At 44.8% G+C, this 18,393-nt stretch overlaps 2 protein-coding genes across 2 annotated transcripts in view; one reads left to right on the top strand and one right to left on the bottom strand.

Moving 5' to 3' along the window:
* LOC141059255 (uncharacterized) overlaps nucleotides 1–18,393 on the top strand; it is a 252,339-nt gene that overhangs the window by 113,721 nt on the left and 120,225 nt on the right. The gene's annotated exons all lie outside the window — the stretch shown is intronic.
* The window catches only part of LOC141059242 (uncharacterized), a 71,889-nt gene that overhangs the window by 22,371 nt on the left and 31,125 nt on the right, over nucleotides 1–18,393 (bottom strand). Inside the window, exons 6-9 of the mRNA XM_073555543.1 lie at nucleotides 9,195–9,344; nucleotides 8,886–9,065; nucleotides 8,680–8,803; nucleotides 8,499–8,596 (exon numbers count right to left, since the gene is read on the bottom strand). Of these exons, the coding sequence (XP_073411644.1) occupies nucleotides 8,499–8,596; nucleotides 8,680–8,803; nucleotides 8,886–9,065; nucleotides 9,195–9,344 (552 nt within the window). The remainder of the gene's footprint in view (nucleotides 1–8,498; nucleotides 8,597–8,679; nucleotides 8,804–8,885; nucleotides 9,066–9,194; nucleotides 9,345–18,393) is intronic.

Below are 18,393 nucleotides of genomic sequence, written 5' to 3'. Positions count from 1 at the left end.
GTCCGTGAGCACCTTGCTACCATTGAGGGATATGGATCCAGAATTTTATTTAAAGTCGGATCACTCAGTAGCACATTCCAGTGTTTGTTTAAAATATCCCTACATTCGCTCCATTGATCATGGAACGTAGTTATAAACCTCACCTTGTTCCCAAATGAGTGATTATTCTGTGCTCTGCACAATAGAGAATCCCTTGGTGTCCAATGATATAGTTTCCTTGCCGCAAAAACGGTTTGGTCAATCTAATTTAACAGTCGAAGAGAAGAGGGCTCTGAAGACAATGGAATCTTGGGATGATGTGGTGTTTAAGATGGCGGATAAAGGGGGTAATATAGTGATCTGGCCTAATTGCATGTATATCATGCAGGCGGAGAAACTATTGAACAACAAGGACTGTTATAGACAGTTAACGTTTAATCCCTCAGTGAAGTTTCAACAGGAGTTAATTGAGATCTTGGAAACCGCACTTGAACACCACATCATTCCCAAAAGATTGGTTGACATCTTTAAGACCATGAAACCTAAGTTGCCAACATTCTACCTGATTCCCAAAGTCCACAAAGATATTCAAAATCCCCCTGGGAGACCTATTGTTTCGAGTAATGATGGCCTTTGTGAAATCATTTGTGATGTTGTGGATTATTTTCTGAAGCCATTGGTCCAGGAGTTGCCTTCATGTATTAGGGATACAACTGCGGCTTTAAACCATTTCAACCAGGTCCAATTGAGTGATGATATGTTACTCGTGACAGCCGATGTGGAGGCGCTCTATTCTTCGATTCGACATGAAGATGGCATTAGAGCGGTCCAATGGTTTCTGAAATCCAGCAACATACCGAAACCCATGGATGAATTACTTATCCAATTATTGGATTTTGTACTTAAACATAATGTTTTTACATTTAATAAAAAAATCTATTTACAAATACAGGGGACTGCGATGGGGGCCTCTTGTGCCCCCTCGTATGCAAATTTATTTTTGGGGTTTTGGGAGCGGGAGATATTTCTTGATGATGCCATACCAGGGATGAAGCAGATCCACAATTGGATCAGGTTCATAGATGACGTGCTATTTATTTGGGAGGGTTCGATGGATGAACTGAACGAGACAATGAAGGTCCTTAATGTCAATCCATATAATATTCCTCTGACACACACGTTTGGCCGAAGTATTGAATTTTTGGATATTCTCATTTCAGCATCTGATGATGGAGTTCTTTCCACAACTGTATTTCGTAAAAAAACAGCTACTAATTCCCTCTTGCATGCGGGATCTTTTCATCCGAAAACTTTGATACAAGGAATTCCGATTGGCCAGTTTTTACGTATTAAACGCATCTGCTCAGATGACCACCAGTTTGAACTACAAGCCAAGGAATTATCACAACGTTTTAAAGAACGTAATTATAGTCATAGGAGTATTCGCAAAGGTTACAATAGAGCAAACCAGACACCGAGGGATTCTCTATTGTGCAGAGCACAGAATAATCACTCATTTGGGAACAAGGTGAGGTTTATAACTACGTTCCATGATCAATGGAGCGAATGTAGGGATATTTTAAACAAACAATGGAATGTGCTACTGAGTGATCCGACTTTAAATAAAATTCTGGATCCATATCCCTCAATGGTAGCAAGGCGCTCACGGACATTACGTGATTGTCTGGTGCATAGCCACTACGAACCTAATAAAAGGACAAAATCTATGATGTGTGAGAATCCTGGCTTTTTTCCTTGTGGGGTCTGCAAGGCTTGTGCTAATTTGATAAGGGCAAACACTTTTAAGAATTTTAATGGTTCTAAATCTTTTGAAATTCGAAGACATTTAACATGTTCAAGTAAAGGGGTGATATACCATGCCACTTGCCCATGTAATAAAGTGTATGTGGGTTTAACCACTCGCGAATTAAAAATTTGCACAAGAGAGCATTGCTTGGATATAGAAAAGGCCAGAACAGTTGAGGATGAGAGTGTTCTCAAAACATTGCCAAGACATTTTAAGAGATACCACGAATGCAAAGCACATTTGTTGAAAATTAAAGGTATTGACAGCATTGTATTAAATTCAAGAGGAGGAGATTTAGGTAAAGAACTTGCCAAATTAGAGTGTAGGTGGATATTTAAATTGGGTACACTTCAACCACAAGGTCTCAATGAGAATGCTGGTTTTGGTGCGTTTCTATAGGACATTATTGAGTTTTCTCCTGATTAATTTTAGGGCAGGGGTGTTTTTATTGTTTGTGTTGTAGTTGTACTTACCTTTTTTTCTTTTCTATTTTTTGGGTTTTGTGTTACGAGCCTCATTCAGGATGAAAGGAGAGTTCTAGGAAAAGCCTATAAGCAAGACGGTCGGAATCCATCTGAGTGAAGCCATACAGAAAATGGATTGATATAAGATCATCTATGAAGGATTTTTCCCTGCCTTTCATATTTGGTGGACCTTGCCTGTTTATTGGAGTATTGTGGGTTTAGAATTTAGTATTTTGAGATGCACCAATATTTTTGCCATTATTTTGGCGTATTTATTGGATAATTTTGTATAACTGCTGCAATAATTGTTAATATTTAGTATTGGGCATCTCTTGATAGGTATTTATAGTGATGTGTCATTTTTGATAAAGTATATATGCCTTTTCCAATCCTTTACCCATGACAAATGGTGAAACATAGTAAAGAAAGGTGATTGGGGTAAATTTCCTATGGCACCTCTGAATATGTACATTTATATCAGATAGGGGGGACGGAAATTTTTCTGTTCTGATTATTATAAATGAATTTTGTGCACATACAAATGTTATTTAGGCTTTAGATTTATTAGTTTACTGATTTTGCTTCAGCCGTTTAGTTATGTGGGCCAGAAATATGAGCAGTCCTGGGGTTTGGAGTGCGCATGCGTGGATCGGCACCCTCCTGACATACGTGCCGTGGACGCTTACACTGATGGCGCTCGTCCCTCAGCATTGGTTATATGGTGGGGGATAGGAGGCCATTCACTGTGACCGCGGCTGGATGTCTAATTATTTAAGTGGAGTGGAGCGCGATCGGCGCATGTGCCGTTACAACCATCCCTACAGCGTTTCTTGGAAGAGCCTGGCTCATTGGTTGAAGCGTGGGAGAAAGATTCCTTCTGATTGGCTGAGGCTTGCATTTTAACTCCACACACCCACGGCCTAGACACGCCCCCCGAGGAAGCTGGGCGAAACGTGCACGTCGGGGTGGAGGGATTTGTCTCCCACGGGACTTATATTAACGCTGCCAGGATCCAGGTAATGGCCTCAGTAGCTTTAGCGCTAATTAGTTAATATATATATATACCTTCTAGTTGGTTATAAATCATAAACATATCTTCGGTCTAGTATTAGGATAGCCTAGGCTAGTGTTTATCTTAGCCTATGTGCATCAGCTGTGTAGTGAATGTACTTTGCATGTTTTATTGAACAGCAGACACTATAGTATAGGTCTCTATCAGCTTATACAAATTGATTGTTTATTAGCTATGAGGTTCAATACTATGCAGCAAAATACATATAATGGGAGTCGTTTGTCCCTTTTTTCTTGCACTAATCTTGTGAACATGTATGTCTTTTAAATTTTTGACATTTGTACTAATAAAAGAAATGATGTTTTACTATTTAAATGCTCTGGTTTTGGTCTGTACTTCAATTAGAGGTTGATCTTGGGTTTTTCTATTTGATTGTCTTGAGAGCATTACTTTTGATAATTTTTGGCTGGTTTAGCATAAAACCAGTTTGGTCAGAGTGTATAAGGTCTAATATGACTGAGTTCAACGTTTTGGCCAAAATTTTTGTAAAAATCTTATAATCCACATTTACTAGTGATATGGGCCTATAAGATCCACAATCTAAAGGGTCCTTCCCCTCCTTTTTAAGATCTATTATACTAGCCTCATAAAAGGATTCCGCCATACATCCCCCCTCCCAAATCCCATGAAACACCGTCAACAAAAGGGGCGCCAATATCTCCTGGTATTTCCTATACAATTCAACAGGAAATCCATCCGGTCCAGGGGCCTTCCCGGAGGCCATGTCTTTTATGGCATCCTCTACCTCCTCTAGAGTAAACTCAGCACCAATATAGGCCTGTTGGGAAGGACTCAGTGTAGGAAACTCTATATCTGACATATAATTTAGACACCCTGGGCCATCCACATCAGTCTTAGAATTGTATAATGAATCATAATAGTCAGAAAAGCACTTCAGCATCTCCTCAGTTGAGGAAACCAAAGTACCACCCGAATTGTGAATCTGTAGAACCATGTTAGTCGCATTATGCTGTCGTACTAAGTAAGCCAAAAATTTGCTTGCCTGATTCCCCATCTCAAAATAAGATTGTCAGGCAAAAAATAATTTACGTTTTGTTTTGGTGTCAATATATTGAACATATAACCTTTGAACAGTCAGCCACTCCACCCTATTACTGTTAGTTTGATCGGACATATAGGCTGCCTCTGAATCTTTCAGACGTCGCTCCATCTCGCCATCCTCCTCCGATGTCACCCGTTTAATGTAAGAAATCGTAGAGGATAAACAACCCCGTAAATAAGCTTTAAGAGCATCCCAAAATACATTAATATTTCGGGGTTCAGGGTGGGACGAGATGAAGCAACGTAACTGATCTATCGTTCTATATCAGGGGGTGTTATCAACTTCAGCCAAAAAGGGTTCAACTTCCATGTTATCCTATTGGTCGATCGTCCATATTTAAGTTTAAGAACAACTGGGCTATGATCTGAAATCCCCCTACTTCCATGTTCAATATCATCTACCCATGTCGCAAGGCTGCTGGATCCAAAGATATAATATATGCGAGACAGAGAGCGTTTAGTGGAAGAATGGCAAGTATACTCCCTTGTCTCAGGATGGCGCATTCTCCAAAGATCCAGCCACCCACTACCCGCCATGAATTGTGACAGTTGGGAAGCGCCCGGGGGGGCGGACCCCACTTTGTACTCCATCATCTAATCTCAATTTATCAAGATGACTGTTCATGACCAAATTAAAATCTCCCATACAGATGACATGTGCGTCTGAGTGATTCAGAGCGAAGCTCAATGCCTTCTGGATAATTGACATATTGGCCGGGGGGGGGGATTATAAATACACAGAATAACATATTTCTTAGAGTTGATCAGTGCATGTACAAACACAAATCGTCCCTCAGGGTCTTTCCGGGCCTCTCTGGTCTCCCACCGAACATCTTTATGGATTAACAGTGAAACTCCCCTCGAATAGCTGGTGTGAAAAGCATGTGTAAACCATTGCACCCACGGTTTCTGTACCCACCGAACAGTATCCCTGCTCAGGTGCGTCTCCACCAAAGCCACAATGTGAGGACGATAGTGTCTAATTTGTGAGAACACCTTAATTTTCTTTTGAGGGGTTTTTATGCCTCTTACATTCCAAGTCATACAAATCAACTCAGAACTCATTCCCGTCCATCTGGATATGTTGCATAATGGTGCCCGAACCAAGTGCAGAGATCCCACCCAGATAGCAATATTGGCGTCGGCTGCGGCATTTACCTAAATATCTATAAAAACAAACTTTTGAAAAAGAAAAAACAAAACAGGAACCTAGTAACATAGGAGCACAGTCTCTCGCCCCCATCAAAAAATAAACAAGGGGATACCATCACTGAGCACAGCGTCCGGTATTGTTGATATCTGGAAATTCGCCGAGAGAGCTCCAATTAGACCTTTGGTTGAAAGGATCGAAAGTAACAGCCGCCACATTAGGATTCCTTCGCAGGGGATCCCCTATGGGACCGCAGCCATTCAGTCGCCTCCGCTGGATCAGTGAAAAACACGGAGGAACCTTCATGAACAACCCGAAGTCGGGCCGGATATATCATCGAGTATAAAATGTTTCTGTCCCTGAGCCGTTTCTTGACCTCGATGAATTGTGCCCGCTGCTTCTGCAGTTCCATGGAAAAGTCCGGAAAGATGGAGCATTGTTGAACTTAACAGGACTTTTTAGTCGTGCAAGACGCAGAATGGTATCTCTGTCCTTACAATTGAGCAAGCGTGCCAGGAAAGGCCGAGGCGGGGCTCCCGGAGGAAGGGGTCTTGTAGGGACCCTGTGACCTCTTTGAATAGCGAACACTGAGGAGAATTCATCTCCCAGGGAGGCCTTAAGCCAATCATCCAGAAGCTGCTCAGGATGCTGACCGTCCGAGCGCTCAGGCAGACCAACGAAGCGGATATTGTTCCGGCGCATTCTGTTCTCCAAGTCATCTGCCTTTTGCTTCCAAGCATTCATGGAGCCCGCCACCTTCGTTAATTTAGCCTCCATAGGTGTAATGGTGTCTTCTACCCTGGACACCCTCGTCTCCATCTCCGTAATGCGTCCCTTCATGGCCTGCATATCCTGACGAAGTCTCCCTACCTCCGTATAAACATCCTCAATTTTCTCCGTCAGGGATGTCCTGGTCAGAGAGATAGCTTGCATCAACTGCTCAGACGCCTGTTTAAGGGTCAATTCCTCTTGTTCCGTCTCTTCCTCACCCCCAGAAGGGCGATTTTTGCGCTGAGCTTGAGAGGAAGTGCTCCTATTATGTCGTGCACTTTCAGCGGGGTCAGGTCTGACAAACTCTTTCAGTTTTTCCGCCGCTCCTGACCCTTTAAGTCGACTCATGGTTAACTGCAGTGCGGTCTAATGAAATAGTTGAAAACGTGTGGTCCGGGTATCACCCACCACAGATGGGGATCACAGCAGTGCTAGTAATGGTTAATTATAATTCGGGCCACAGAAAGGTGCCACAGGCATTATGAGGATGGCAACCAACACTATTCAGCACAGTTCCTTGTGGCCAGGGGAGGGAGAGGGGGCCCCACAGAGACAGCTGCAGTGGGGGAGGATGTACAGAGCCTCCCTTAATAATGGCGCCAGCCAGCGCAGTGAGCAAATGATAGAGGAGGGATAACACGCAGGGCCCACTTTTTCAGGGCACTCACCGCGCGTGCCCTCAAGACTGTCAGCCGGTATCTTCACTGCCCGGCGGCGGTGCAGCGGTGTGAGCTGACGCTGCAGCTCTCAGTGGCAGAGCTGCGCGTCCAAGATGGCCGCCGCCTCGTGGAGGAATAGCCACCTGCTCCTGTCTCCCCCGCAGCCCACTATCAGAAGTTGCCTCACGACCTGCTGCGGGGTACCCGGGGGGTCCCGACGTCTAGGGGGTCCAGACAGCGCCAAGCAAGCCAACAGGAAGGGGTCCAGAATCCAGGATGCAGCAGGATATTGAGGAGCTCTCCTAGCCAGCGTCCTCCCCTGTTCACTGCATAGCCACGCCCCCAGTGTTAATGTTTGTTTACTAGGGAGGCTTATAGGAATAGTCAGAGGGCTGGGCGGGAATGACTAACCACACATACACCGCCCACCTGTGGGGGTGGTTACAGGTACATATTGTGACCAGTAGAGTTGAGCGACTTTGGTCGGATTGGGTTTCATGAAACCCGACTGAAACAAAATTTGAGTCAGATGAAACTGGTCCGACTAGGGCAATAAAAAGTCGGAGTTTCGTCCGAAAACCGACCCCAATGCAAGTCAATGGGGAATAAAAGTCGGCATTGAGCGGATGACATTCATCCACTCAATGCCGACTTTTATTCCCCATTGACTTGCTTTGGGGTCGGGTTTTCGGACGAAACTCCGACTTTTTGTGCCCTAGTCGGACCAGTTTCATCTGACTCAAATTTTGTTTCAGTCGGGTTTCACGAAACCCAATCCGACAAAAGTCGCTCAACTCTAGTGACCAGGGTGTGGGTCACATGGTCCGAGTGTATGGACCTGAATGGTCTGTGTATAAGGTCCTGAAGGTCTCTGTGTTGGAAGGTCCTGTGTGTATGTGGATCGGATTCCTGGAAGCACGGGGTGAGGCCATGGACCCGCAGAGTCTGTGATGGCCGCTGCGTTGAGGAAGCTACCGACCTGCTGAGGATCTGGACTGTCGGGTGGCCTGGTGAGCAAGGCACTGTCCGGGACGGTGATCCCAGTCAGGCAGCTTCCTCGGGGACCTAGGACTGACAAGGAGTCAGCATGTGGAGCAAGAGCTCCAGTAAGTTAACTCTACAGACTGTTGGTGCTTGTGATGTTCCGTGGATGTTACTGAACTGTTCGGCGTGTGGTCTCCCACGGTAACTGGACGAAGTGAGAAGTCCGGCGTGTTTAGAGTCTGCAATATAATATTGTGTATTATGAAGTGCTCTGGACTATGAGTTAGGTCAGTGATGTGCAACATGGCCTACGGTGTGGTTTATGTTGAATAAAATAAACCCGAATAGACTGTTTTATGTGCAAAACCATGCCTGTCTACGTTAATCCCTTGCCAAGTGAGTTTCCCCTAACACACTCAGTAAGTGCTGTCTTACAATAAGTATAAAACATACTGTATAATACTGGTGGGTAAAACAAGACTGAGCACAAGACCTTCACAGCCATCTACACATCATAGGGGGAATCCCATGACACCTTCTCTCCATCTACCTGATGATCCTGAGGAACATTGGGATCTTCTTGTTTACAGTCCTGTGGAAGTAGAGGACGGGGACATCTCTCTGGTGTTGTCCTCTTATTGGATAGATCTGGAGGAAACACATACAGGGACTGAATTCATTCTTTACATACAGATAATTATAGGCCGTGTGTATTTAGTCCTGTCTGTCACCTGGTGATGTGAGGGGCTGGGGAACCTCCATCATGACGTCCTTGTACAGATCTTTGTGTCCTTCTAAATACTCCCACTCCTCCATGGAGAAATAGACAGCGACATCCTGACATCTTATAGGAACCTGACACATACAATGATACCGTCATCCCCCAATCCCTTCATAGTGTTACTGTATAATGTCCCAGCATTCCCAGCAGTGTCACCTCTCCAGTCAGCAGCTCAATCATCTTGTAGGCGAGTTCTAGGATCTTCTGGTCATTGATGTCCTCATGTATCAGGGAGTGAGGTGGAGGCCCAGTGATTGGGCCCAGGGGTCTTCCCCATCCCTCAGACACAGGGTCCTGACAGCGCTCACTAGAGGTCTTCTTCACTACTGTGTAATCCTGGTTATGGAGAGACACATTAATAAATCTCACTACAGACATTTCCAGAGTCCTCACCTCTCCAGTTCTGTCCATCTGTTATTCCCATAGATAAGAATGATGTAATGTGACGTCATCAGAATCTCTCACCTCTCCAGTAACCCGGAAGAGGATCTCTAGGGTGAGGTGTAATACCCTCTCCGCCATCTTGTCTCTGTCCATATCCATCTTTGATGGGTAAATCAGGAAAATTCTCTTATGTAGAAGATCTTCACTGAGAGGATCCGATATTGTAGAGACCTGAATGAGAAGATGAGCCGATGTAACATCATAAAAATCCTGTGTAATAATACAATTACTGGAGATAATAAGGGGAACATATGAGGAGAGTTATTATTTTACAGTATTTAGTTTTCTTCTTTACAGAAGCCACAGACATAAATGATCTGATCCCAAAGTCTCCATGTACAGTGATTTAAGGGGTTTATTTCTGGCCTTAGGTTTTCCTGTATTACAAGAAAAACACCAGAAAAAGCAGATATTAAAATGTTTCAAAAGAAAATTGTCACCAACAATTCTTGTAAAAAGAAAAAAAACATGGAAAAAGCAGAAGACACATTTTGTTATTTTTAACATCTTAACCCCTTTACCCCCAAGGGTGGTTTGCACATTAATGACCGGGCCAATTTCTACAATTCTGACCACTGTCCCTTTATGAGGTAATGGAACTCTGGAACGCTTCAATGGATCCCGGTGATTCTATGAATGTTTTCTCATGACATATTGTACTTCATAAAAGTGGTAAAATTTCTTTGATATGACTTGTGTTTATTTGTGAAAAAAACGGCAAAAATTTAGCAATTTTCCAAATTTCAATTTTCATACCCTTAAATCACAGAGATATGTCACATAAAATACTTAAAAGTAACATTTCCCACATGTCTAGTTTACATCATCACAATATTGGAAAAAAAAGTGTTCCGCAAAAACGGAAGTAACGGTCCATTGATTTTCAATGGGGACCGTGTCCGTACACCGTGAAAAAGATCGAGCAAACTTAATCTTTTATCATGGCTGCAGATATGGCCCTTACGGCCGTACGGTACACCGTGGATTTTTTGCGGGCCGATTTTGCAGACCCATAGAAATCTATTGGGGCCGCAAAATCGTCCCGCAAATTCACGGAAAGTGTAATAGCAGCCTTAGAGCCGTGAAAATAAAAAAATCATATTTTTTTCCACAACACTGATCCTTTCGCCCCAATTTTTTAATTTCCCAAGGGTAACAGAAGAAATTGGACCCCAAAAGTTATTGTGCAATTTGTCCTGAGTATGTTGATACCCCATATGTGGGGGTAAACCACTGTTTGGGCGCATGGCAGAGCTCGGAAGGGAAGGAGCGCCGTTAGACTTTTACAAAATTGATTGGAATTGAGATCGGACGCCATGTCGCGTTTGGAGAGCTCCTGATGTGCCTAAACAGTGGAAACACCACAAATGACACCATTTGGAAACTAGACCAACCCCCCCCAATGAACTTATCTAGACGTGTGGTGAGCACTTTGAACCCCCAACTGCTTCACAGAAGTTTATAATGTAGAGCTGTGAAAATAAAAAAAATCACGTTTTTCACAAAAATAATCTTTTCACCCCCAATCTTTTATTTTACCAAGGGTAACAGGAGAAATTGGACCCCAAAAGTTGTTGTGCAATGTCTCTTGAGCACACTGAAACCCCATATGTAAGTGAATACTACTTTTGTGGCGCAGTGCAAAGCTCAGAAGGGAAGAGGCGCCATACTGGAGTTAAGATTTTGCTGGAACTCTTTGAGGGTACCATGTCACATTGGCAGAGCCCCTGAGATACCTGAACAACAAACTCCCTATATGTGAACTCATTTTACAAACTAAACTCCCCAATGAATTCATCTAGGGTGTGCAGTGATCATATTAACACCACAAGTGCCTCATAGAATTTTATACCACTGATCGGTGAAGAAAGAATAAATTACATTTTTACCACTAAAATGTTGTTTTAACCCCAAGTTTTTAATTTTTCTAAGGGCTAATAGGAATTTTTTTTTACAACAAACTGAGGTCCATTTTTTCCTGAGTCTGCCAATACCCTACATGTAAATCGGGAAATATTTTTCAGGCACACTGCAAAGCTCATAAGGCTAGGAGCGCCAGATTTTACTGTTATGGTTTGCAGGTGCCATGACCCACTGGGAGAGCACATGAGGTGCCAGAACAGCAGAACCCCCCCCTCCCCATAAGTGACCCTATTTTATGAACTACACTTCTCAATGAATTCATCTAGGGGTGCAGTGATCACATTGACACCATGGGTGTGTGACAGGATTTTATACCATTGGGCAGTGTAGACAAAATAACTACATTTTTACCACCAAAATTTTGTGTTAGCCAAATATTTTACATTTTCACACAAGAAGTGGGTAAAAATGGCACCAAAATTTCTACTGAACGTGGTAATACCCCATATGTGGCTGTAAAGTACTACTTAGCCATGCGGAGAGACTTGGGAGGAACGGAGCGCTATTTGTCTATTCAAGTGAATGGTTCTGTGCACATGTCACGGTGTTTCAAAGGACAATGTGTCCGTGGGCAAAACATGCTGACATGTCCGTTTTTTAATGTCAGCACAGGACACAAAATGTCCCGCACACGTGCATACACAAAACACACATGGATATCATCCATGTCACATGCATTGGTGCCGGGGAAGAAGCGTTACAGTAAGCGCTGTTCCCCGGCACCGGGTGCTGAACACGGCTCTCATCATTCGCACCCCTGCTCTGCCGGTAATCGGCACAAGCAGGGGAGAATGATGAGAGTTATACTTAAGTAATAAAAGAGACAGCGGCTGGCGGCTGATGGGACTATTACTCCCATCAGCCTACCCCTGCTGTTGCTAAAAACAGTAAAAGCAGGAGTGGCTGATGGGGGTATTCATCAGCATCTGCGCTATAAATAAATAAAAGAAAAAAGTGGCGTGGGTTCCCCTGTACTTTCTATAACCAGCCAGGCAAAATTCACAGCTGGGGGCTGCAACCCTCAGCTGTCAGCTTCATCAAGGCTGGTTATCAAGAATAGAGGGGTCCCCATGCTGTTTTTTTTATTATATAAATAAATTAAAAAAAGGCATGGGGTCCGCCCCATTTTTGACAACCAGCCTTGCTAAAGCTCCCAGCTGGAGGCTGATATTCTCAGGCTGGTAGGGGGCCATGGATATTGACCCCCCAGCCTAAACATAGCAGCCCGCAGCTGCCCAGAAAAGGAACATCTATTAGGTACGCCAATTCTGGTGCTTTGCCCGGCTCTTCCCACTTGCCCTGAAGGTGTAGGGAAGGTGACCTGACGGACGGACGGACTAGTCAGAGTGAAGAAGGAAAGGTTTGCACAGTGTAGGTAGGTGTCAGTTATTACAGTGGGGAAACAGCTAGGAAAGTGTAGTGGACGTGCAGTACCTTGGGTTGACCATTAGATGGCAGGGAGGAGTGTGAGCAAAGGACTTGACATCAGCTTAGGGCTTTAGAAACCGTTGGTCATGAGGGGCGTGGTTACAGTGACAGGGGACCGGGAGAGCTATGAATACTGAGGGAGGGTTCCAGAAGGTTCCAGTCCCCAGGGGGAGCTCCAGTGACAGGAGGACTGCTACAGTCTGTGCGCTGAGGTGAATCCAGACCAGGGGGACTGAGCAGAGAGAACGTCAGGGGGGTGGTCCTGACAGGAAGAACCGCAGAAGGGACGAGGCACTGGGTGTGAGACACCGTATTTGACACGACGACTGATTAGTGGAAGCGCTGTTGGTTTACAGGCCTAAGGCGGCCATAGGGACGGACCTGTCAGGAGCGTTGACGAGTGAGGAGGGGACGGTGTGTGCAGACATGTCCCCAGCATAAGGTACGGTGTGAGAAGCGGCTCTGGAAACGGAGGGCCGTCAAGGGAAAGTGTATTGCTTGGAAGTGCGGTATACTGTGAAGGCTGTCAAGTGGATGGCCAGAGAATAAACTTGGACCTGTTGCACCCAGAATCTGCCTCATCGTGTCTCTGTTTCGTCTCTGCGCGGTAAGAAGAGGGACCACCCCCCCAGTCTGGCCCACCCACCTCTACAAAGGAGTGATAAGTGGGGTTCATATTTGTAGGGTTGATGTCACCTATGTTTTGTCAGGTGACATCAAGCCCACGGCTTAGTAATGGAGATCTTCTGTATTAAAATTAAAAAACAACAATATACCATACCTATCTGTCGTTGTGTCCCACGCCATAATCCATACCTGGGGGATAATTAGTTTTCAAACTGGACAGTGCCAAGATGTGACCGTCCAGACTGAGAACCACTGGTGAATGAGCTGCTGGGAATGCAACATCAGTGACCGGGGGTGATGTCATAGAGGTTACCTGTGGTCACTGGGCTCTGTTCCCAGCCAGGCTGAGCTGCGGTGAGGTCCCTGCTAGCGCTGTTTTTTGCCTTGTTTTTTATTTCTTTTTATGGTGTTCACTAAAGGGGTTATCTAGTGGGACAGTTTTATAGGTTAGGTCGTTGCGGACGCAGCAATACTAAATATGTTGTGAGAAAGCGCTGTCATTCACTTAGGGGATTCACGCTTGCAGCGAACAAAAAACCAGTTCCGGCACAGGAGTTTCCATCAAATCATGCAGTCCTTGCGGTTTATTCACGCCTCATAAACCACAGCAGCAACAGAAAGTTCACTTAATAGCATTACCAGCATAGCATCCATTATAATGCTTCACTCTTATTATCAATGTCCAGTACGCAGGCTCACTTAGCCTCACAATTATCTCACCCAAGTCAGGGCTCCTCATGCGGCTTCATTATTCCGCACACGTTCATTCCCTCCAGGGAACTCTCAGGCACACATCGCCATTGCTCACAGCCACTTCACACGTGCTGTCAGTCAGGAAGTTCCATCTCTGCAGGACCTTCCACACTGGACCAACCAGGTCCCAGAATTCACCACATGTGACCTACCCTGGCCACATTATATGGTCTATAGCCACACCCACCGGGTCACGTGACTATGACCTCATCACAGGTCCTTCACACCCTCACATAGTCTTTTACTACAGGCGTTTTCAGACACACCCCTGGGTGGGTTTGGAGGTAACTGGCCCGCCCAACTCCCAAGTTACCTAGAGACTTCTCCCTTATACCTTGAAATAACACCTCAGCAATACCATTGCTGATCAATATGCATAACTAAGGCTGTGTGCACACGCTGCGGATTCCGCTGCGTTTCCGCAGCGGTTTTGGCCGCTGCGGACACGCAGCAGTTTTAGCTGCGGTGTACAGTACCATTCATTTGAATGGGAAAAAACCGCTGTGCCGACGCTGCGGAAAAAAACGTGCGGATTTGCTGCGGTTTTGAATCCGCAGAAAGAATTGCATGTCAATTCTTTCTGCGGAAACCGCTGCGGGTGCCTATCTCCACCATTGTGGAGATAGTGAATCCGCAGGACCAAACCGCAGGCAAAACCGCAGATAATCCGCAGGTCTTTGGACCTGCGGATTATCTGCGGTTTTTGCAAAATCCGTGCGGATTAATCCACAGCGGAATCCGCAGCGTGTGAACGTGGCCTTAGTCTTCATCTCAAAGCCACCCCCTTTGATATACACAACCATCCTTCAGGATTCTGCCACTCATCCTCTCCCTTGGAACCTCCACACAGCGCCCCCTAGCGGACATAGTGGTTACTACACCACAATGTGTACTTTGATTGTTTGTTTTTTTTTCAAATATTTATTTACAGATATATTTTTTATTATTTTTGTTTTTCTAAAATATTTTTACAATTATTTTAAATTTTTCTTTTTACTTTTTTCTAACTTTTTTTTACTTAGTCCCACTATGGGACAATCATTTTTTGCAGGCTGAGCGTTTCTAAAGCATGCAAATTAAGCACCATCTGCATGCCATATAAGCTGTCAGCGCTGCACTGACAGAGACTTGCTGATCATGCACTGCACATGATCAACAAGTATCCTAGGCTCTGGTGACCCGGATGTCGTCATGATGACATCCGCTCTCCATGGCAACAATCGGGACCCCGCATCATGCTGCGGGTTCTCCGATCCAAAGGCAGAAGGGCTGTCAGCCCTGTGCTGGCTTCCGGAATGCTGCGATCATGTTCGATCACAGTATTTCGGGGGTTAAAGTGCCGGAAGCGGTCTGTGACCGCTCCTGGCACGTAGTGCCGGGCGTCAGCCGTCAGAATCAGCTGACATCCGGTGGCAATTGCCTGCGCACCCCCCATGAACGTGGCTAATCGCGATAACGTAATGATCCATTCCTGGTCAAATTGGCCCAGGTCACATGGACTGATCATTCTGTCTGATGTCAGAAAAGGGTTAAACGTTATTTTAAAAATAATTAAATCTTTTGGTCACCAGAACGTAGATGTACATCACAGGGATGGCACGGGTCTCCTGATACCTCGTCTGCCAAGATTTCAATCTACGTATGCCTTCAGATTATGAGAGACACCCCTCAAATTTGGAGGAAAAAAGTGTGCTTTATAATCCAAATAAGACGGTACATCAGATAGGAGACACTATACTTTATGAATGCTTCTTCTACATTATGTGGAGTCAGGAACATTCTGGTTACATGTGGCGGTACATAACTTTTGTTATAAGCTAACAAATCATCTTCTGTGTGGACCATACGGGGTGAGATGTGTCACTACGGCCCTTCAGAGCTCATCTCAGCTCCCAGATGATCTGTGAGGACCTCACTGGCTGAGGTGCATCAGTACGACTGCTCACTAGTACTCTCCTAGACCATTCGATGAGGGCCACACACACTCTGCTTGCTGTCACACTGCATCTTCAAATCTCTGTAGGAGAACTCATGTCCCAGTTTGGGGACACTGTTGCTTCCTCTTTAGTGTAGATAATTGTTTGCTTAAATCCTGGTCTAAAATAAGGAATCCATCCTAAAATTAATCCCCTTTAATTTAGCCTTCTTCTCACCCAGGGCAAAGGCTCCCTACCGCCTAAAGGGAAGGTGCCATAAAAAAAAATGTATAGTATAATAGTTTGAATTAAAAAAATATTTTTAATGAAGTTGATTAAAAATAATTTAAGGTTTGATAATTCCACTTTTAAACACTAGGGGGAGCAGATGCTGAAATTTGCCATGAAAACCTAGTGTACAGCTAGCTCACGGCAACTGCGTGGGCTGATCACATCTGTGTGATGTTACCACTCTCCTCCCCTTCTGGGTATTTGTAACAGGATAAGAGAGGATGAGGTTTAGGATCACAGTGAGGAGCCATTTTGTTGGTGACTGCCATCGATACTGACAAGTATACAGTGTCAACGAGGACGGACAGCAGCACCGATTCTGTTAGTTGGTGCTGCTCGCTGTATCATAAGCTGGAGTTAGATATGTGGAGTGTACCACGTGCTGTGATTAGATACGCTTAGAGTAACACATGCTAAGATTAGATACAGGGCTAAATGTAGTGTATCACATGATGGGATTAGATTTTGAGCTCAGCGGAGTGTATCACACAGCATGGGGTCCCGCTGCTCTCCATGAATCTCGGTGGCTGTGATAAGCAGTGACGTCAGTAACTACACTGCTCAACAGTCATCGAGCCCTCTATATAATGGTCCCATATAGTTGCCCCACAGTATAATGGCCTCATATAGTGCCCCACATAGTGACCCAAAGTGCGCACCCTGTGCCACCAGTATGTGACGATCCCACCACTGATACCAGTATGTCAGCGGACGGAGGGACGCGATGCACTGCCGGCACATGGCTATCACAGGCACAGTGGGGGCTTATCTTAGTTATCCCACCACCGGCACCATGTGACAAAAATATACAGCAAGCTAATCTTGCCCTAACAATTTACCGCAGGGGGGTAGTTTGGATGCCCCACCACTGCTAACAACCTTCCAAGAACTGCGGGGATTTATGGATATCCCATTTTCGAACTCGCAGCTCTCCGGCGCCCCCCTTACCCTCAAGTCAGTCAGGGAACTGCACCTAGGATAATTAGTCGCCGGATGGGCTGCTTGTTGTGCACGGGCAATTAGACTTACTGCAGTCAGGGAATTATCGATGCTTTGGCCGCGGCCACTCATTCAGCATCTAAGACCCTTCCGTACTGCCAACTAGCCCAACCAACCGAACACACCATGCTGCCACCAGCCACGATTCACTTAATCAAAGAGTTAATTAAGCGGGTCCGTGGCAAACCCCCGAATTAGTAGCGATTATCTAAAAAAGGCGCATAGTTCGTTTCTTAGAATATGGAGACAAACTGATGATTTTATCATTTATTCCCAAAAAGGTGGGCAGTGATTACACAGATAAAAGTTGTTACAAAGTTGAGACATTAAATATGTACATTGCAAATATAAAAAAATAACATGGATTAAAAAACATAATTTACACTAACAGCTGCTTATGGTTCTTTAGGCAACCCATGTGGCTCGGGGGAGGGGCAGTCAACCACACATCCCCGGACATCTGCAGGTCTCTCTAACATGGCATCTGCAGCTTCAACTGAGGTATTTCAAGGATGGATATCTTATAGCCTAGGGTCGGTTACATCACGAAAGGGGCAGTCTGCAGAAGTTCAGCCCCCCTTTCCCCAAGTTGCCATTTAACTAAAAACTTATAATAACCATATCTAAACAAGGGAAGCTCGTATAAACACACTGAGGGTCTCATTGGTTGTAGTTTATCGAATACAATAAAACAACATCAAACATGCCATAATTAAGACACTCGATTTGGGAGCAATCCATATCTCAGTTTCTGGAGGGGATAGAGTCGTGAAAATTAGGGGTTTGAAAGCAGGCTTTGTTGCCTATGCAGAGATGTGATTATTATATCTCTGTGGTGTATGGTTCTTGCGATATGACTTGTTTTAATACTTCCCATAGCTGAATCCAGCCTCATGGCCAGGACAAAGAAATCCTTTCCCTTAACTAATTAACATTCCTTTCTGTGGAGAGGGGCCAAATGCTTGTAGAGGAAGTGTTCCTATTACCAATGCGGACACAGAGCTGCTAAGGAGGGGGAAACAAAAGGAGGGGGGCTGCAGCTGTATGGCAAGCAGCTTTCTCATAGCATGGAAAATTCTGGAAGGTTCCAGCAGAATCAAAAGTTACTTAACATACATATCTTGCAGTACATTACAGGTCCCAAGTTGTGCACCACAGTATAATGGCCCCATATAGTGCCCCACAGTATAATGGTTCCATATAATGTCCCCCCAGTATAAAGGCCCCATGTAGTGCTCCACAGTATAATGTCCCCATGTAGTGCTCCAAAGTATAATGGTCTC

Source organism: Dendrobates tinctorius, unplaced genomic scaffold (assembly GCF_039654945.1).
Source record: "Dendrobates tinctorius isolate UK_male_01 unplaced genomic scaffold, ASM3965494v1 ptg000226l, whole genome shotgun sequence".
Classification (NCBI taxonomy): Eukaryota; Metazoa; Chordata; class Amphibia; order Anura; family Dendrobatidae; genus Dendrobates; species Dendrobates tinctorius.
This window is presented reverse-complemented; position numbering and strand designations above follow the sequence as displayed.